This window comes from Doryrhamphus excisus, linkage group LG22, assembly GCF_037039965.1.
Source record: "Doryrhamphus excisus strain RoL-2023G ecotype Guam linkage group LG22, RoL_Dexc_Guam_v1.1, whole genome shotgun sequence".
NCBI lineage: Eukaryota > Metazoa > Chordata > Actinopteri > Syngnathiformes > Syngnathidae > Doryrhamphus > Doryrhamphus excisus.
In genome coordinates this window covers 12,210,918-12,232,221 of record NC_136378.1, presented here as the reverse complement: position 1 = coordinate 12,232,221, position 21,304 = coordinate 12,210,918, and the positions used below count along the sequence as shown (strand labels likewise).

Sequence of the window (21,304 nt, the reverse complement as noted above, 5' to 3'; positions counted from 1 at the left end):
TCGATACTGAGCCTTTATTTCCTGGATGAGTTCTAATATCACCGAGGAACATGTTATTGTATTTACTGCTTCTACCATGAGAGGGCGTTGAAAGGTGCCTGCAGCTGAGGTAAAGGTGTGCCTGTACGAGGAACCCACAGTGGACAAAAGCTGGCTAAATATAGAACCACAACAGTCCTCATTGGCTAAGGGACAACCCGCCCATTGTGTTCTGGTTGTGAACTGCTTGCTAAACGCCAATAAACAACAGAAGAAGAAGCTAATTGGCTTTAGGACGCCATCACAGAATACATTAATCTCCGGTTCAAAGATTAGGATGAAGAGGAGGAAAATCCAACAGCAGGAGCAATATGTTTTAACAAGGATACAAAAACGCTCCAGCTGAATGGAGCCAGGACGAGGTCAGAGGAGTAAAATACGTAATAATGCGTAATAATTTGTGTCCAACCTAGTAGGTTGATCATGAAATTAATTAATAAACTTTGAGAGAGGATCCAAAATCATTATGATTCATCACCTGATATTGGTATAAAAATGAGATATCGGTTCATATCTGCAGACATTGGCGGCAGTAATATCAGCAACAAGCTTGTTCGCTCAGTAGGCCACCAATTTTCATCTTCGGATTGTAAATATGCAATTTGCAACGGCGAGGGAGTAAGGGGTCTTCCTTAGATACTTCTAATATATGACATATATCTAATATATATTTGTAACACTATAAAAATGTGTGGAACACATTAATGATGCTAACCAAGGTGAAAACACATGAAGTGTTACTTGAAAGTGCTGGGTATTTACTAGTCAAGGTTCTACCATACTTCTATCCTTTCAGGTTAAAACACATGAAGTGTTACCTGAAAGTGCTGGGTATTTACTAGTCAAGGTTCTACCGTACTTCTATCCTTTCAGGTTAAAACACATGAAGTGTTACCTGAAAGTGCTGGGTATTTACTGGTCAAGGTTCTACCATACTTCTATCCTTTCAGGTTAAAACACATGAAGTGTTACTTGGTGTTTACTAGTCAAGGTTCCAGGTGGCGTGCATCAGTTGAAATGCAGGACTGGCATAAGCAGCTGCCTCTGTTTCTTGTTTTTGCTCTAAAAATATTCCTCCTACGTAGGAAAGGGCAGCGTGGTCGCAGGGATGTCCTTTTGTTTTGCCTGCCACCTTCCAAAGGGTGCTGGGTTGCTCCCCGCTAGAGGTGACGTGTTGTGACATTGTGCCCACATGCGTGTCTGCAGGGGAGGAGGACGCATCAGACATTGGGAGGAAGAACAACGTGGCCAAAAAGGAAACCTCTAAGCTACACACGTGTGCAGTAGCGTACTGATCTTGGGTTCTGAGCGCAAAGCAAATCTACGCAGCTCAACAAATTAAAATCCAACCTGAACTGTAAATTAACATTTATTCTGTTCCATATTTCAATGCACCCCCATGAGTGACAGGCAGCAAGTCGTAACAACAATGACGAGCACTAACCAGTCAGGGATGAGATCCTTTTGGTATGTTTTTACTGACACAGCCAAACAAATAGTGCATGATGTAATACCAGTTTTAGGGAGTTTTACAGGTTAGGGAAGTTGGTAGTGTTGGTAGTGTAGTGAAGTTGGTACTGTGGTAAGTCGTAGTTTAGAAATGTGACATGTTCCAAAGCAAATAATATTTGTGTCAAATGCTTGAAATTTATCTTTTGGTCTTATCTTTTGGTTTTCCAACTTTCCTAGTTGGGAACTGATATTTACCTGAAACTTACCTAAGTTGTACTGCTGATTACTTCAGAACGGAAAACAGTAGAAACAAACTTTTTTTCTGGTGAAAGCCAGGAGTCGCCTCTTTGTTTTGGTAGTTCCATGTTTGTCAAAATAATTTTTAATAATTTTAAACTTTTACACCCTGTACAAAATAACATCGTAAAGACGCATAAGAGACATCTGCGTGTTTGCACCGATGATGCGTATGTTTCTTCAATAATTTTTTTTGGTTAAACAAACAAAAAGGTTTTAAGGTTTTTAATACTTTGAACATGCAGAAATATACAAATGTTGAAAATATCAGCAAATATACCTTGTTTGGCCAACAACCTACAGCAGACTGCTCATGCATATAGTAAAATTAAAACCTCAGTGGCCTTTTAAACATTAAGCCTATTTGCATTACACTTGCAAAGGAGTGTAGATCATGAAGCATTAGTACCACCTCCTGGTAAATGTGAAAATGCATGTAGGAGGTTTGAGTTGCATAAAGCACAGGAATAGCACCATCTACCAGGATTTTAAGGTTCATTTACACTACAATCCTCTGAAAGGCATTAGGTTGAAAGGTTGCTACTGTATGATTTTTATTATGACCTTGAACAGTAATGACACCAACATGCTTATGCTAACAGAAAATGAGCGGTTGTGGGTACTATTCTGACTATACATGCATAAATGAATGTAATTATTTATGTCAATATTGTTACATCGCATTCATTCACTGTGATTTATTCTGGATAAACCAGAAGTTCTCAACTATTCATGAGCAACAGAAAAGCCTCAGAAATTCTCAATTTTTTGGTAAATTACAGTTCGGACTTCCAATTCTTCTTGCTTTTGATTTAGTTTTTGTACTTCTGCTCATAAGGTCTTCAATGAACAGTTAGTGACACATTCACTCATATCTTCTGCAGGTTGTTTCCGATGTCACGGTTGTTGTAGGGCCTTGCTTTACTTCTCTCACGATGTCTGTCAACACCTGCTGAGGTTTTTCTGAGTCTATCTGTTCAATAAATTAAAGACACCAGTTCTTCAGGACATTCCAAATGGTTGTAGAGACTACGACCAATGGTTGTGCAATGATTCTGACTGAATTTCCATCTTTTCTCAGCTTGTTTTCACCCAACTTTCTGGCTTTAATGTTGTTTTTACCTCTAAATGCAGTATACACAGGCAAAACCTGTCCTACCCGAGCCTAGACAGTTCTATTTTCTAGGACAGGACTGGGCCACCGAACACACCTGCTAGTTACCAATGTAATGGAATGTACCATTACTTTTGCTCACATGAGAAACGGGTGGGTTGTGCATCCTATCCATCTGTAATATGTGATCAACTTATGAAAGGTAAATGCCTTGCAACATTAATGACCGTGGAAAAACACTGAACAGGTCACCTTAGTTCATGCACATACAATTGACTTCAATTGTCCTCCCATTTCCTCCCAGTGGGAACAGGACATTATCTGGCCATCCTGTTCATGGACAGGGACATTATTCCACAGCAGACCAAAGGTTGGATTAAATCTTATTGGTCTCTTGCTGACGCTTACCCCAGAGCATTAAGAAAATGTTTACGCTTTACCAAATAATGTCGTGATGTATCAAATCAAACAGTACAAAGATAAGGTGACCAGGAGGGAAACAAAGAGTGTTTGTGGTCAGTTCATAAAAGACAAACAGGAGCCTGTCGGGTGGCTGATGAGGACAAGCCAAGCAAAACAACATATTTATGGCTCCATAAAGCAAAACAAGTCACCTGACGAGTCACCTGACACCACACCTGTTTAGCAGGCTGCAACCGCTCTGTGAGGTTACATCAGACACGTTAAGTCAGGCCATCTTCTGGAGGCCCACATTTCATACAACTTCACAGCACACATTTACGCTGCTTGGTCCGAGGCTTTGCAAGATTAACAATTCACACAATGGAGCGTTGTTGGACCTCAATGGTGCTGTGGCGTAGGCTCAAGACTCTTAAAAAGGTCATAGTTCACTCGCACCAGACATTGGCAGCTTTGATAACGCACATTTTCATCATACTCGACATGTCAACATTTGCATTGGAGAATTTGGGACATTTTCTAGAAAATAAAGAAGAGCCCGACTGCCCACTGCCGATGTACTATTGTACTATAGTACTATAGTAGTACTATACTGTACTATTGTCTTCACCGATCGCTGCTGCCGATGTCCCCTGCCACACCCGTCACCTTATTTTTGGATGAAAGTTCAAATACTCAGAGATAAACAATTCCCCTGTCATTTGTCATGGTCCTTTTAATCTTTTATTTGAATCCAAACATGCATGGCTGCTTCTTAACCACGCGTGAGTTTCACATGAAAGTAAAAGTTTGATAACGAACTACAATAACCATATTTAAACAAGACATCCAAGAATCACCGTGAAACCTACCACAATCTTCAATGGGCCAAAAAACTCACATGTGCCGATAAACATCAAGTAAAATTATTATAAAGCTGTGCTTTTAAAGGAGAAGTACAGTATTATGTTGTTCTTTTACAGAGGTCGGGGGGGGGGGGCACATATTGAATAAGACCACATACACACTCTCAGAATGTTTGTGAGACTGAAACGAAAAACGGTGTGTATCGGTACAATTATGTGCTGCGGGAGTGTGCATGGTGTGTTGCATAAAGACATGAAAACAAATCAATTAAACAGCGGTAATAGCTCATCTTCTGCGTCAGACATCACGAATTTGGCATAATAAATGATTCTAGCATGTCTATCTTTGTTCTTACAAGTCGCCCTGCATGAAGCTTCTCAGGAGCCTGCAGTTGGCATGAGGCCGTTTATATTACGCTTGATTGAGAGTGTCATTTTGTAATTGAAACATATTTCTTTGCCGCTATACACAAGCTTCATTTTGCTCAATGAATACACAATTCTTGCATATAGGATGAATTAGCAAACACCACTATGACAGGAGTATGACTTTGCCACAGTTGTGTATCAATTATTAATGTCTGCTCCAATCGTGTGGAATGCATTCACATAAAGTTTTGTAAAATCTTGTGACCTTTTTTGCACAGAATTTTTTGTAGCAATTTCAATCCCATTGACCTGGACTGAAACAATACATTCTTAAATTAGACAATAACCCTAAATGTCCTACGACCGGGATACTAATAAGAGCTTGTGTTTTGACCATGTGACTTCTTTGTTACATAAAAGTCCGCATGTTCAAGCTAAACAAACACAGCAGACGCACAAGTTGTGGTGTTAGCCACACTGAGGGATGACTACTGAGACAGGTCGGACTTGTTCTCGGCCAATCACGGCATTGTTGGCAGCTGACATCAGCTGACATGCTTACGTGATCATAACAATGCGTTTCAGTGTTCTGGGCCAAACCAAACAAGGCAGTTTAAGAATTCTCTTGGTGGTACGGAACCATTGGAGCATCAACCTTTCTCATCTGTTAGAAAACATTACAAGGAATGTTTTTCAGTCATATTGTTATGTCATCGCATTATTCCACTCACAAATGTCCTAAACTTAAAACAAACATGTGGCAAATAAGTTAAGAATAAGTCCAAATGTATTGTTGTTAATAGAGAACACCTAAAGTCAAGTATTGAAGTGGTTTTCGTCACTCCCCCATGAAGGCTGTTTTTGCCCAGTTTCTTTCTAATGGTGCCGTCATGAACACTCATTTTAACTGTGGCAAGTGAGGCCTGCAGTTCTTTCGATGTTGTTGTGGGGTCTTTTTTGACCTCTTGGATGAGTCGTCGCTGCACTGGTTGGCCGGCCATTGTTCCATGTTGTCACCATTTGTAAATAATGGCTCTCACTATGGTTTGCTGGAGTCCCAAAAGCTATTTCTAAAGCTTTTGACCTTTTCCAAAGTGATTTCTGGGGTGGGGCAGCAGACGGGCAATTACTTTAAAAGTAGGTAGTAAGTAGTATATATATATATGGTAATATAAAAAATATGATATTGATACTGTCAATATTTGGATTGATTCACCTGACATGACTTCCCTAGCAAAACAGGTTGGACACTTGCTAACACTACTGGTAAGCATTTGATGATGACAAATGGGTTCCATGTTGAAAGACAGTGACTCAGCGTGAGACTAACCTCCTCCTTCGGTTTCTCGTCATCAAGTATACGTATATGCCTTCCGCGGTGCTTTCCATATGCTGTTCATTCATTTGTATGACTCCACACGTATCCCATAAATGTGCCATGTTACATGAATGGCATAGCCAATTACTTTTATTAGAGTGTTTTTTCCAGTAGTGGGAGAAACAAAAACACACCTTAGTAGTAAGAAACTAGTGACCGTATTTGTTACTTACAGAACTCCCATGTCAGACAGGTGTTGCTCACCTGTGAGTAAGGCAGGCAGGCCTCACATCGCGGGTCTAGACCTGCTGGGACCACTCCAGCACAGCTTTGAGGGGTCACTTCACAGCATTGTTACGTTTCCACACCATTTCATTTCCAAACCACCTGTAATAAAAGTATATGTTTCATGAGATGTTATTTATATGGCATTTATGTACAAATTCTGATCAGGTGGAAAAATGCTCTTTTTGGCCAAGATGCCACATTAAAAATAATTCAAAAATAATTCAACAATTACTGTTTTTATGAGCTTTAACAACACTCTGGCCTGTTTCCTGTAATGTAATTGAATGTAAATTGAATAATGTCTTAGCAGCAGTGTGGACCTTCTATAGACATCATCTACTATATAATATACTGTAATATAATATACTGTAAATTCTTATAATGTAATTACAAAATGTGGTTTGTTATCCTTTGACTATAGCTTTCATTTCCTTTACTTTGAATTCGTAACATATTCGTTTATTAAGGAATGACTGCATTCCCTACACACACAATATCACTATGTGTTTTTACACGTGTCAGAAATATGTATTTATATGACACAAATTTAAAAGGTTGGCTGTCTATATATATATAAATGTATATGTGTATATGTGATTTGTTTGCGTGTCTCCGTACCTGTTATCCATGTAATGTCCGGACATGTTGCGTGAGACATCCAGGAAACTTTTTGACGGTGTTTAAGCCCCGCCCACGCGTACTGGCTGAGCTGATGCAACGAACAGCCACTATAAAAGCCCGTCGCTGTCCTCCATTCTCGGCTTATTCATTCCATGGAGAACGCAGCGATAACTCGTTGGGAGGAGATACCGCAGGTCTTCGAGCAGGAATTAGGATGGTCTATACCACGGCTCTGCTCTTTGGACTTGGGATGCCCGTGTTGGCAGAGGAAGAAAGCCTCATAGACATGATAGGAAAGTACTTTTTCAGGCTCGCACCGCCGTCGAGTCAACAACGAGGCTTTGTGCGACGGGGAAGCGTCGAAAGTTGCGAAGATACCGACAACATTTCACCTTGTAAGTATGACATTGAATGTTTTGACGAGTCCTGTAACAATTCAGGCCTGTCACGGTAGAGCTGGCGTTATAAGAGACTGACCTCAAGGTGGTAGAGGAACTAGTTTATCGCGGAAGGTTTTCTGATGCAAGTGATGCGGTCGTCGGATCAGCTGATGACCTGCTGAGCTGATACTCTTCATTCTGATGACTCTGCATTCTCTCAGCTCTGTGGAAATAAAAAAAAAATGCTTGCAGCAATGAAATTAAAAAAGCGTTTTCACTTTTTGTCAGCATACAGCAAAATAATTTTTAACATGTTTCTGGCCTTCACAGATCCCAACATGGATGCTGGTCTGGAGCAGGAGAAGCTCCTTCAACAAGATGTGACTCGCCACATCGAGCGCTGCCTGTCAGAGGCCAAGGCCTCCGTCCTTCACTGCGACGTGTTGCTGCTTCCTCGACAGATGACCGCCAGGGTTGGTCGGGATGTGCTGCGCTCGTCCGCAGATGAACCGTGCGGGCTTCGGGGTGCCTCTATCAGGGTCTTCATGGAGACCAAAGACGGAGACGGCCTGGAGTCTTTAGGGAGCATTTGCCCTGACCCCCATGTCACCCCGACGTTTGAACTGTCCTTGGTGCTCAAGGCAGACCGGGGTCACGGCTGGCCGCCACTCAAGCACATCTTTGAGAGCAATAAAGTGCTAAAGCTGAGACCAGAGTACAAGCTGGTGAAGAGGAAGCTCTACTCTTCTGCCAGCCCTGTCATCCACGAATTTAACTAGAGCCACTTGCACTTTTTCACTGGTACTTCATGGTTTTTGTGTGTGTAGTTTCCTACGTTGTATGCTTGTAGCTAACTTGATTACGATTTTGCACAAGAGTCTGTACACTGAAAGCATCCCCTCTGGAAGGGGCAGGTCTAATTCATTAAAATCTTATTTTTAACATCCTGACTTGATTTATTGTTGCAAACATTTAACCAGTGGTTTAGTGAAAGGGGTACAGGGTTCCAGAGGGTGGGGGCAGCGATGGAGAAGGCTCTGTCTAGGGGGCTGACTATTTATGACTATTCATACATGTAAAAGTAATTCAGATTTTGGGTGTCTGCAATGAAATATTTAGATTTAGACTATTTTCTGTTGGAAGAATTAAAGTTTAAAAAAAACAAACAAGGTACACCTCAATTTGACCAAATGCAAAAACAAAGTAAAAAATGGTCAAAGATTAGAAGAAATCTTTTATTTAACAAATGTACAACAAAACATACAGTATGATACATAAATGAGCTACGCAAACGCTAAGTCTTGATGGTCCGTCACAAGTACAAAAAGGTGTTTTCTGACTTTCATCTAGAACACATTACACAAGCTGTCTCTGATGCTATCACGCCACACACGCCGGCAACGCCCTACAAGTCATACGTCGGGATACAGCAATACTACAGTACTTCAGCAACAACTGACTCGGCCACTTGGTCTTCCAAAGCGCTCTATCAAGCACGTGACGCTAACTTAAAAGGTTGGATTTTCAGATGTTCTGCAGGGCAATGTTCCCATACACTAAATCCACTTGGAGGTAGTGGTGGTGCATTCAATGACACTGATGAACAAACTTTATGATAAAGTAATTAAATTAGCAACTTATGGATGTAATATCAAACAAGATATTAAAATAGAGAACATACAGAACAGGTATGCACTGGATTGGTGGGTTAGTTCAATGTCATTTGGAATTCAAATTCACCCCTTGCATCACAGCAAGTTCATCTTTTCAATCATACCTGTCCACATTTGTATTTGAAAATAAATTATTAAAAAGGGGAGGGCGCCAGGAAAGAAGGGGAACATACGGGTCATCCCTCATGTCAATGAATGCACCACCCAATAGGTGCCCGAATCCGATCCAAGGTCCTAAGTGAGATGCAGCTCTATCAAAACACGTCACACATCCTCACAACGCTCATCTAGAACTAACAACTGCACTAGCACAGATGCTAACAGATGCTAACACGCTAGGCCCATAGATTGAACAAACCCTCTCTACATCATTTCCGCCTTCTTGGCCTCCAGGGTTTTGCCTCCAAGTTTATTTCTTCATTTTCAGGTCGGCCTCCATCGCACTACGGCGACCCCTGGTGCCCCCATCCTATGATGGAGAAAGAGGTGAGAGGGAGGAGGAAGAAGCGGGGTAAAACAAAGAAAAGAGCAAGAAAAAGAATTAACATTTAAGTTGGCCGAGGTCAAGGGTTAGCTGGACAGAGTGAAGGGATGTAACAGAGGCCTTTACACACACACACACACACACGGGGTACAGTACACGTCCACCTCAGGCGGCTTCCTCCTCAAATGAAGAACATAAAAGAATGATGACCACATGAAACTTCAACAGAAGAGAAGAAAATAAATTAGATCATGCAGACACACACAAAATCAAGACAGCAAAGCATCATGGGTCTTTATCCAGCTGGCTGGGTGGTGAAATGTCACTGGAGCAAATTCCAAAGCTGGGAGAAAGAAAGCTTTATTGGTCCTCTACAGGTCCTGATGCCCCGCCCCCGCCCCCGCCCCCCGTGCGCTTACAAGATGCTGTGATTCCAACAAAATCCCAGTGGAACACGAGCTGAAATGATGGCTGGTTTTAAACGTGTTGGACCACGTTGCTTTGTATCAGGTTTGCATACTGCACTTCCTGTCATTTACTCAAATTATTTGAAGCCAGGAATTCGCTTTAATGAGAAGGTCTTCATTTACAGAATTGCTTGTGTAATGGTGTCTGCTGATTGGTGGATGGAGGACTGCTATTTTCATTCTTAGTTTCCATTAATGAATAAAGACATTTGTGTAGGGAGAACTACATTTGCTTACTTTCACTTTCGGCCATATCTCTAATTCTACATGCCAACAATGCAGCTGAAGCCGCATGGCCATAAGATCATGCTAATGTGTTGACTTTAACATATGTTAAACGGTCTTTCCTCGGATGATATGATGATGATACGTTCCAATAATGCCACAAATGTACAACTGAAAAGAGAAGGCATGTGATGAGTCGGCGTCAATAAGAGAATGTGTGTGCTGAGCGTGGCCAGCGTCTGATGAAATCTGACGGAGAGGAGAGAACCTGCATACTTACAAAGAGAGAGAGAAGAAAAGCAGGAGAGGCCATTGGGACCAAGTCCTGCAGAAGGACAAACATTGGCGTGAGAAGAGAAAGCGAAATCTCACACACACACTCACACACATACACAAAAGCGACATTGATTGAAATTTGTGTCCAGATAAGCAATGCAGATATACGATAAATAGCAAGACAAAGACAAGACATCAGCACCTTATACTGTTCATGCATGAGACGACAAGTAAAGCTGAAGTACTGACATGAAACAACAGCTATCCTATGACTTTCCCTTAGCTAGTAAGTTGGATATGCCAGCTGATAGTAGTAGGCCAGTAGGGAACTCCCACACACTGCAAGACATTGAAGTAACCACAGGTAGCCCTTTACGGAAAACTTTGAACCGGCACCCGAGAAGATATCATCGACTCTTTGCCACCGTGACCATCACCAGGGGTCAGACCTTGCCACCGAGCAACAAGCTTAGCGACACACTGTTTCCTGATTCCTCACAGAGCGGCCCTGGAGGACAAGTGTTCCCGCAGCAGCAACCCCCAAACTGACAGTCCCCTGCAGGCTCTACAAGAACAGCCTTTTGCAGCAGATGTGGACAATATTTTTCATCTTAATTTGCAAAGCCATTCCATGATTCCACTTTGCCGTACAGAAAAATGTCAAAAAAGATGGTCTAATGTAGGCAAGTCTATGGTTGTATGAAATATTGAAACTAGAACTTTCTGGCATGGATGTATAAATGCTATTGCCTTCTGTCACCTTCAGATTCACCTGACAATTTCACTCCAAATACTTCCGGACCCAGACATAAAAATGACCAAGCCCAACATATTGACTGGTACTTCAGAAGGTGGGACCCGATAGGGACCATGTTCCACCAACCACACCATAGAACATGCATGAAAAAGCACCAAAAAGAGGATTCATACGGAGGTTAGTGAGGAGAGGAGCATGCAGGAGATATTGGACAAAAGCCCTTCAGGGTGATTAGAGAGGAGAGCTGTTTTGTTATTTTAGTTCACAGCGAGACCAGACCACAGATCACATCTCATGTGAGGTGTGTGCGCTTACATTTTAACACATTCATATCCATAAACCATACAGCCGTAGTCAGAGAATTAAATACACTCATCATGGGTGTGAAATGTCATTTTAATATTATATTATTTATTTCAACCATTCTTTTTCTGAGGTGGAATCATACAACACAAACCTCGACTCAAGCCAAGAGTTAGCGCCTCACTCTTGTTTTTGAATATCATCATGAAAAAGCATTCCACCTTGGAAAAGAACAGTTGTGATGAATCATTAAAAGCCAAAAATGGATGACTTTAGGATGACTTGAGTGTATGTAAACTTCTGACCACACGTTTACTAAAGTGGTCAACTTAACAGCTACAGACAAAATCAAACAAAACAAAACAAAATCCCACCTGTGTGTGACTTGTTCAGGAATATTATATTTTTACTAGTGAATATTATGCATTTGCTGGTAAAGGAGAATACTCGTTGGCAAAACAACAGTGAATAAATGACTGATAGAAATGTAAAGTAGTCAGTGTATAGCTGATAGTATAACTGTAAATTGACCGTCAACACACAGCCATTGGTGTCTAAGCCACTGGCAACACACATGCTGTTATACAAGCTGTACACAGACTACTTTACATTGTATGAAGTGTCATTTCTTCAATGGTGTCCCTTGGAAAGATTTGTTTGTACAATGCAAGGCACAGACGAAGTTAAAGGCACATTTTTAACAGAACAACAAATGTATAATCCGAGGTTGAGGGAGATTTGTTGAGATTTAAGCAGTAATAATCCATATGTTCTTAAGACTAATGCCATTCTGAGCAGTCATATATATATGTATCCACGTTACAAGACCCCGGGCATCCAAACTCATTACATTTATTAGGTTCCAAGAACTTACTGTACATGTAAAATGGTCAGGCTCAATTCAGTCAGAGGAATAATAGAACCTAGAATTTGTTATCTTGCAGTTTAGGTACTTGTCCCAACTCCTGGTACCCCAACATAAACGCACTGTCCCAGTTCAAACAACAGACGTAACATTGTTTCCTCATCAAAGTTGCTCAACACACCTTCTCAGCTGGCTCGCCTGGTTTGCGAGTTCCCTCCCGACCACGGAGGCTCTTGGCGGAGATGGCACTATCTGAGGTCTGCATAATGAGCTGGGTGGCCAGGAACTGCTGGACATGCTCTAGGACGTCCCGCTGCATCTCCAGCGCCATGTGGTAAACGTCGTGGTCTGAGGAGTTGTACATGACGGCATTCTGAAACATCAGCATGATGTCGCGCTGGAATTCTGCCGTTGTTCGGATCACACCGGCTTCAATGTTCTTCTTTATGGCCGATAGGTCCATTGGTCTATAACAGGAGCAGAGGTTAGCATAGAGCAGGTTAACTATGAAACATGTTTTTACATTTGGCTGTACAGTATTGGAAAATTGAGGACGGTCAAGAAAGCCTGCATCAATCATGCTGGATGCTTTAAAATCAGGGGTGCCCTGATGTGCGCCCAGAGGACTTTAACTATCTAAATGTATATTTTTATGATCTAGCAGCTCAGAAAAAAAGATAATTATTTACAGAGAAACTGCCTGCACCCTTCAGTTTTTTGATGCGGGTCCCTTGGTGAACATTTTTTGGACAGCCCTGCTTTAAGTGACAAAGCTAAATTGTGAGAATGGAGCGTCGGTACGGTGTAATCTCACCTGTGTACAATGCTGTGGTAACCAGGGGCGATGTCATCTGACACGGGCTGTAAAAAGACGCTGGCATACCTGAGGAACAAATCGTATTCACATAGTTGAATTCCAGTGGAAACAAAGTGTGAAATGAGCAAGATTATATAAAAAGGCACAGTCGCTAGAGAGCGCCACCTGTGGTTCGCCGCCGCTCTCCACACCAGCATTATGGCTTTCTTCCAGATTTTCTGGGCCTGCACGGCATCTTGGTCCTCGCCGCATGTAGACCTGAGGATAAAACAAATGTATTAAAGTATGGCTGCCAGAACTCACCACGAAGACACGAGCACATATGGATACGCACAGCTGGGAAGACGAGGCAGGGCTGCTCGCCAATGAATCGGCCATGTAGCGTTGAGAGGGCGGCCCGTAGCCATCTTCGCTCTCGCTGGCTGCCCGCTCCACCTCTGACAAATAGGGACCCTCCCCCTCGCCACACTGCTCTTTTAGCTCCATCCCCTCTTCGGGGTCACACTCACTCCCCACCTCTTCCTCCTTAATCTCCTGAGGTCAAGCACATACAGTACAGATTACAGAAGTAAGATAAATTACATCATTTGCTTTTTCAAGCGTGCAAGAATGTTTATATCTGGTACCTTGGATTCTTTGCCTGAAACAGAACTGTCCTCAGAATCTGTGGACCAAAAAAAGTACAACATTGAAAATCATAACAGTTTCAGTGTGCCTGTGTTTTTGTATGTGCACCTAGGCAGGGCGGGTTGGCCTCAGGTTGGTTCCAATCCTCGACTTCACTCTTGACGACGGCATCAGCGTCTTCCTTCTCTGCTGTCCCCTCTTCTGTAACCTCATCTCCAGCCGCAACATCGTCCGAGGTGCCACACAACGTTGCATCTTTTTCCATCTCGGATTCGTCACAATTTCTCTTGACCTGTTCGTCTGCGTTTGGGGTTTCCGGTTGACTCTGCGTCTCCACGGTGACAGGGGTTGGGACGGAGAGACTCGTCACGTCACAAGGGTCCTGTATGGGGTCAGGGTCTTCGACTGTGGATGTCTGGTCTGATTCTTTTAATTCCTGAGTCTCCCAGGGACCCGGGAGGGTGTGGCCTTCCGAGACGGCCTCTTCACACAGAGACAGAGCTGCTTCCACTGCTGCTGCATCCAGAGCCTCCACCGAGTCATCGACCTTGGTAGCACAACCGGTACCACTTCTCATTAGACTTTATCTAATTAGCTAGGTTCAAGTGTAATTTGGATGATGGGCTTCATTGTGTTTTCTGACATTACCTTTAAAGATCTCAGTATGAATCATAATTTAATCATAAAAAGGCATGTATAGCAGATACAGCGCGTACCTTCTCCTCAATGATGGCAATGATGTCCCCCACAGTATCCAGATCTAGTTCATCTCCCATGTAAGACACAGCTACAAGGTCCTCCTCAACTAATCCGGTCTCCTCACCAAGCTCTGCCTTCACTGCAGCTTCGACTTCTCCCTCTGCAAATGCAGTGAATGAAGAAGAAGTACAACTTGTGTGTTGCAGTCTTGAAACAGCATGCTGTAAATCACAGACCTGAGCCAAAAGAGACAACTAACAGACAGCCAACTGTAAATGTGTTGCTTGGCTACATGATGTCATCATCTAATTTGCATAACTGGTGTCGCTTTGTTAAAACAAGAGAATCTCAAGGGGTCTGACTACTCGCCAAATACAGCGACAAAGAATTAAAGTGCAATTCTACTGTAGCGTTAGAACGACAAGCTGCATTCAAAGACACTCCCATAATTCCATAATTATAACTTGAGTTACAATAGCACATTTACCTGTGATGACATCATGACCAGATGGCAACGGCGTGGCGACAGCAGTAGCAGTCTGTAATCCATTACTAAGGCTTCCAGATGAGTCTCCGTCAGCAACCTGTAATGGCAAAACCGTGTTCTTATCCAGGAAAATGAATAGCAGGGATCCAACTACATCTGCTATAAAATGACCAACAAATGACCAGACAGCTTTGGTCTTGCCATTGTGATTATAACTCCTTAGCACCTGTTCACTTACTCACAAATAAAAGTGAAATACCAGAGTAAAATATAATCTCATATATAATATAGCCATGCAGGTAACTATAAAGTACACTTAAATATTGGAGATGTCACTTTGCTTCATAAATCAGGTGACTTAATGATATCCTTGAATGATGAAATAAATACAGGCTATGCTGGGTCTCACAAGGTGGGTGCTGGCCGAGATGTGGTTGCCTTTTTTCAGCAGCTCTGATAGGAGAGGAGAAGGCGGAGGTGTGGCCTTCTGTGACAGTAGCCTCTTCTGTGGAGAGTCATCTACTAAAGAGGCCAGCCCTCCATCTTTCAGACCCGGGCCCGGGGCGTCTGCCACTGGGAGAAAAGCCCCTACGCTTTGGACCTGGTGGCAAGGGAAGATAATTAAAAAAATGACCTGGTTGTGTCACACATAAATAAGTGGCAAATGAATATACTGCATACAAGCACACACTTACAGAGTGTGTGCTGGTGTCATCTGAGGCAACGACCGCAGGGTCAATGGGCGGTGTGGGGGCAGAGGACTCAGTCTGGGGGTCCATGCCGGGGGGGCTGGCGCCCAGTGGAGAACGAACAGTGACACTCGGCAACCGCTTGGGGGTGTTTTTAATCGCCTGACGGGCTAAAAGACATGACAGTTTGTGAGCTTTATATATATTTGACAAATTGTTTTTCCTTTCCAAATATTCCAATGATACTGTTGTTACAAATGTTCCATTATGGATGATCAAAAAAGATTGCAGTTGTTGCTGCAAAGAGTGTCCCAACCAGTTATTAGGTTTGGGGGCAATCAATTTTTTTGTATTTTTTTCTCCATTGATAATAAACAAGTTTCATTTAGAAACTGTGGTTTGTGTTGTCAACAAATATTTAAAATTGTTGGTGTGACAATGGAAGGGGGGAAAGACTTTTTCACAGCATTCTAAGTAACTTATTTGAGGACTACTTAATTACAAAACAAGAAACAGCTTCAGTTGCCAAATACAAAAGTCTAGGATAAATATTTTACATTTAATTTTACAACCAAATTCACCTTGATATGCCATTTCTGTTGCCTTCCTCTTCTGGTCTGCTTCCTCCTCATCTTGCTTCTTTTTTCTGTAATTTTAGATTTTGAAATAAAATACTGAAAGATGTGGAAGTTTAAAAGTTAGCGATGATGATTTGAAAAGATCATCTTACAGTGTGATCTCTGCCCACAGCTCCTTCAGCTGGGGGTCCATGTGGCCTGTCTGTATTAGATCCACCTCCTTCTTCAACTTCCTGCACGAATAGAAAATGCAGAGTGTTAAAGGTCACATCACAAATTCTTAAAGGGTCTTTCTTTTAAGGGTGCAGCTTACCTGTACTGTTCTTGGGTTTCTCGTAGTAGTTTTTTCAGCTCCTCGATCCTTTCAGTAGTTAGCCTGCGGACAATTACATCCTCGATGGTCTCAACCACCTCGCCCTTCTCACCACGCTTACGTCTGGAACGCAAAAGAAATCCAACACAGATTACAACTGTTCTAAAAAAAGTAAGACAGAAAGACGGACAGATAGATAGTGCTTTAATTTTGTATATTGTTGGAATGATTACTGACTTAGGGGCTTCTGTGGCTTCTAGCAGCTCAGAATATTGTGAGGCACAGTGCTGAAAAATAAAGACATGAATGATTTATCACAATCCTGAGAAGACCTGAGTAAACCCATGCATTCGGCATCTCTTACTTTCTGGGAGAACCAGTCTGGTGGGCGACCAGACTCAGAAAAAGGCTTGATGGCTCGACTAACAGACACCCTACAATCACAAAGTTCAAAAATGGCACACATTTGAATGACTTAGAATAAAAAAACACTGGAATTATAATGAGCATTAATAACACATGTGGAAGATTTCTGTTTACCAGTTTTGGTCACCACTCCTCATAACAGAAGAGGCCAGGCACAGTTTTTCCCGGACTGACCATGGTTCAGTTGGCCCCACATTCACAATCTTATGTTCTGGAAAATAGAAGAGACGCAGTGTGAATTGATAACATGAAAAAGGTTTGGTAATTACTTATTTATTCAGTCCCAACAAAATTCCACACTCAAACAATAAAAACAGAACATATAAGGTTTATAAGTACAGCGCACACAAAGACATATATAATATGCACAAAACTGAAAATGTTATTAATTGAGCTTTTCATTATCCCAGACTCCGATAGGTAGCTAGCACAACTGATACTAGCTTACATCTAATTTATATTTATATTACATGGAATGGCATACCAGGTAGTGAAATAACGGTTTATATAAAGGGAGTAAAGGGAGCGATAAACATGTATATATGGCGAGGTAAACAATAAGAAACAGATTATATTCAATCAGCATTAGCTTAACGCTGTTATTACGGGGGAACACAATCATGAGACACATACAGCAACGCGATGTAGCGTTTCATTAAACAACCATCTTTTCAACGAAACTAAATTACACAGTAAGGTCTGGAGTGCATTTACTTATGGAATATGCTACAAACTAACAAAAAATGATCAAAGGGAGTAAGAAAACAATACTCACTGCCTATGCCGCTCGCCATTTCTTTTGTGACAACAAGGCCGAGGGCCCAACTTCCGCCGGACACATTTCATGGGTACACAAGTTACGCTGGTGAATGAGCCAACGGAAGTGCAGGAATACCCTATTACGTTGAACGTTTTTAACTCATCACGCTAAAAAAAATGACTGTATTTATTTAAAACGTTGTGGGAGAAAATAAAATGCTAACTTTTTCAGATAAATGTCTTTACCTGACTCTGGAATAAAAAATAATTTAAACAAATAAATACATTTACATTAATAAATAAATGTTTCAGTTTTTGTCAAACTGTTTTAGAAAAGCATTATTTCCATAAAAATAATGAAAACAAATAACAAACAACTATTTCATTATTTTAAAGTATCATTATGGTCTTATGTTATGTGGTATACAACTGCTATAATACAGTAATAGTAAACTGGAGATGTGCGTGTCATGAAAGAGTCGTTCAAAACTACCGAGTTCTTTAGTCATGGGTATTTGTCTCAGTTACCTCTTACCAAAAGTAAAATATGGTGGTGGTAGTGTGATGGTCCGGGGCTGTTTTGCTGCTTCAGGACCTGGAAGACTTGCCGTGATACATGGAACCATGAATTCAAACAATCCTGAAGGAGAATGTTGGACTGTTTATGACTTCAAACTGAAACCAATTTGGGTTCTGCTGGACAATGAACCAAATCACACCAGCAAGTCCACCTCTGAATGGCTGAAGAAAAATAAAATGAAGACTTTGGAGCGACCTAGTCCTGACCTGAATCATATTGAGATGCTTTGCCATGACCTTAAAAAGACAGTTCAGGCAAGAAAACACACAAACTGGCTAAATTACAACAACTCTGTAACGACGAGTGGGCCAAAATTCCTCCACAGCGCTGCAAGAGACTCATGACAGGTTATTGAAAACGCTTTATTGCAGTTGTTGCAGTTAGGTGTGGCTCAACCAGTTATTAGGTGTAGAGGAATCACTTTTTCCACACAAGGCCACGTATAGGTTTCACTGACGTCTGGAAAGACGCTGGGTACACTCTGGTCTGGTCTTCCATAGGTTTTCCACGCCTCCCATGGTTCCCAGAGATCACAACACAAATGAAGACATTCACAACCAGTTAAATATTGGCAGTCTTTATTTTAACAAGACTAAGAAATGTTGTTTAATATACATTTTCTCTTACAATTTAACATCTATCTCATCTTGTTTTTCCATAACATTTTGGAGATACTCTGACAAGTAAAAATCTGGTGTACATTTACGGCCTCTTTTAGAGACATCTAAAGCGGCTGCTCTTTATTTACACTTCTCGTCTTCTTTTCAGTCGTTCACACACTCTCTCCTCAGAGAATGAGTCCATTCTTTTTGATGGAAGGCTTCGAACCGACTGTCCAACCGGACTTGGGGTTCAAACGCTCCAAATTTGCAGCGGGACCGACTCCCGCCTGTTGGAGAATGCTGCTGTGGCCCGCAAGCACAGACGTGCCATTATTTCCCCAAAAGGTTTGCCATGAAAGTTGTTTGGAGAGGGGAGGGTCCTTGACTAGACACCAGTCTTCCACTCGCCACGGTGGCACACAAAAACATTGTTGGTGATGAAGAAATGCCAAATCAAGCTTCATTATCTGAAATCAAGGCAGTTTGCATAGGGGTTCCTTCAAAGTGACATATTTAACATGATGTTCTCACTGCTTCGTGACTGGACTGCTCACTTATTTGGAAGAGATTTTGTTGTGAGCTTACAATCAACCCGTCAAATTCAGAGCCAAACTAAAAAAAAAAAGAAGTGGTTTACAGTATTTTCTGCCAGCCAAAGTGAAAACACGCAAAGAAACTTGGAAAAAAAATCTTAAAAATGCATATTTAAACCCCGCCCCTGGATATATATATATATATATATATAAAAAAATCAAATACTTTGTGACCTTGAAGTGGCAATGAATACTGTAAGTTATAGATAGTCTTTAGCCGGTTTTAAAGTATGACAACATAGAAAGACATAAGTTACTGTACAATGGCTACAACTTTAGAGATGACATCAACAAAAAATGTGTTGTGCTTTTTAGCTGTTAACAAATTTCAGCACAATATAATTCAATAAAATCTACATTCGTTTCACCTTAAGATGTTGCCAATTCTGTACCAAGGTTTAAAAAAAAAAAAAAAAAAAGGAATCAGGCAAAATACACGGTATTCATTTGGGTAGCGCAACCATGAGTTGAAATGGTGAGACTGTGCGGATAAATCTAGGTAGATTAATGTCCAATTATGTATATTGAAAAAGGCCATTGAAGAGGTAAAAGGTGTGAATCCAAGGAGCCACCTACAACTAGCATTTCATACCCAATGTAGTACCTAGTAGTAGTATCTTCATATCAAAAAACAGCTCAAAATCCAACCATGTTTTAAAATGTGATCATAGCACTCTTTTGGTTCTCTTGTCTAGTTAATTGTCAAATTAATTTGTCATCTTTCCAACACGTACGGCTTACATGGTCACATCTTCAGTCCTGAACTGAGCTTACAGTACACACAAAAGGGGGCATTCGGGACTTGTAAGTTTTGCCTTCTTCTTCAGGGGTAACACCAGGGGGAGTCCTTCTCCTTCTCAGGCCCCATCCCCGCTCACCAGGGGAGCGGAAGTCCCACATATCAACATCTCCATCACACACTTCCAGCTCCGTATCACTTGATTGCACTGACAATGACAGAATGCATGAGGTATGAGCGTATGAACTATTGAACTGCCCAAGGACAAAAGTCCAAGCTCACAGCCGATTAGACTGTGCGGGTTTGCTCTTCTGAATTTTATATCTCCTCAATAAACTAAGTGAGATCTGGCTGAATCTCCATGATGAGAAGATGCCCTGTCTTTCCAAAGAAAATGGAGTACCGTTTCAAAGCAGTGACGACACTCCATTTTCCAAATTTCGTACTGGCGGATGTCGGTTCGTGCAGAGATTCACAGCTTGCTAAATGACTGTTTTGATTGAACACTCATAACTGCTCAAATACGTATCTTTGTGAGGTCATAAAGATGAGGAAGATATGTCCTGTCATAGGTGTTAAGTGTTGAAGAAAGCACACTTGAGTGTTCAATTACCAAAAGAAGACAATTACATATTTTTTTTCTTTTTGCTGCAGCCAGAAGCATAGAGTCGCTCCAACTGAGCGAGTAAAAGTTGCCTTTCTTGGGAAAAAACTCAAGATTTTTGGACACTGTTGACCGTAAAACATGCAAATGATTAAAAGTGAAGTTATTGTATTATTAAGAGTCGTCCTCAACCCCCCCCATCCCCAATGGCAGACTGTCTGAGGTCCTGAAGGCAGTCTTTATAAAGTCTTTCTGACAGTTTTACTCCATCGTTCCTCGTCATTCTCTTCTTCTCGCCGCACAAATCCTTTTATCTCAAGTGGGCAAAAAGCAGGGCCAGCCCGCAGAGCGCCAGCGCCATGCTTCCCTGCAAGGCCACACCAGCCGATTCAGCGTGCACCAGATTGACTCTGGGATCCACCGGGTTGGTTGGAGTCGAGAAGTAGATGTCCCGATCCGTGTCGCAGGACGGAGAATCGCAGCCACTGCCGCTCTCCTCTCCTCCGCTGGCTTCCTCGTCTGAATACGCAAAAAAACCCCAAAACAAATGAGGTACTTTCTAGTAGAAGTTTTTGACATGAAGAAATGAAAGGCAAGC

General features: G+C 41.7%; 3 protein-coding genes across 6 annotated transcripts in view; 1 reads left to right on the top strand and 2 right to left on the bottom strand.

Moving 5' to 3' along the window:
- Window positions 1-6,867: 6,867 nt before the first annotated feature.
- LOC131110133 (DNA damage-inducible transcript 4-like protein) lies at window positions 6,868-8,089 on the top strand. The gene is made up of 2 exons (XM_058062877.2): window positions 6,868-7,158; window positions 7,474-8,089. Exons 1-2 carry the CDS (start codon window positions 6,978-6,980, stop codon window positions 7,920-7,922), a joined length of 630 nt encoding a protein of 209 aa, XP_057918860.2. The 5' UTR covers window positions 6,868-6,977; the 3' UTR covers window positions 7,923-8,089.
- Window positions 8,090-8,385: 296 nt separating this feature from the next.
- On the bottom strand, window positions 8,386-17,707 carry brd8b (bromodomain containing 8b). 4 transcript variants are annotated; one of them, XM_058063847.2, is made up of 19 exons: window positions 17,605-17,707; window positions 16,944-17,040; window positions 16,768-16,837; window positions 16,641-16,690; window positions 16,404-16,526; window positions 16,243-16,323; window positions 16,094-16,158; window positions 15,519-15,682; window positions 15,233-15,424; window positions 14,824-14,920; window positions 14,354-14,496; window positions 13,746-14,184; window positions 13,637-13,674; window positions 13,345-13,544; window positions 13,176-13,268; window positions 13,008-13,076; window positions 12,375-12,660; window positions 10,273-10,317; window positions 8,387-9,285 (listed from the first exon to the last, which is right to left on the bottom strand). In XM_058063847.2, exons 1-19 carry the CDS (start codon window positions 17,621-17,623, stop codon window positions 9,226-9,228), a joined length of 2,331 nt encoding a protein of 776 aa, XP_057919830.2. In that variant the 5' UTR covers window positions 17,624-17,707; the 3' UTR covers window positions 8,387-9,225. The 4 variants fall into 4 exon arrangements, with proteins under 4 accessions (XP_078644354.1, XP_078644355.1, XP_057919830.2 ...); XM_078788228.1 differs by having other exon boundaries at window positions 8,386-9,285; window positions 16,404-16,690; XM_058063848.2 differs by lacking the exon at window positions 10,273-10,317 and having other exon boundaries at window positions 8,388-9,285.
- A 1,022-nt stretch (window positions 17,708-18,729) lies between these two features.
- gpc4 (glypican 4) overlaps window positions 18,730-21,304 on the bottom strand; it is a 29,142-nt gene continuing 26,567 nt past the window's right edge. The window contains exon 9 of the mRNA XM_058063478.2: window positions 18,730-21,225. Within this exon, the coding sequence (XP_057919461.1) occupies window positions 21,017-21,225 (209 nt within the window). The 3' untranslated portion in view covers window positions 18,730-21,016. The remainder of the gene's footprint in view (window positions 21,226-21,304) is intronic.

Bases quoted from the DNA above. Each gene is read 5' to 3' on its own strand.
- brd8b (XM_078788228.1), bottom strand. The intron at 16,691-16,767 runs GTAAGAGATGCC...TTTATTTTTCAG, and splicing joins CAGACTGGTTCTCCCAGAAA to CACTGTGCCTCACAATATTC. The intron at 13,269-13,344 runs GTGCGTATCCAT...TTTTATCCTCAG, and splicing joins CCTGCCTCGTCTTCCCAGCT to GTCTACATGCGGCGAGGACC.
- LOC131110133 (XM_058062877.2), top strand. From the start codon at position 6,978: ATGGTCTATACCACGGCTCTGCTCTTTGGACTTGGGATGCCCGTGTTG. The intron at 7,159-7,473 runs GTAAGTATGACA...TGGCCTTCACAG, and splicing joins TACCGACAACATTTCACCTT to ATCCCAACATGGATGCTGGT.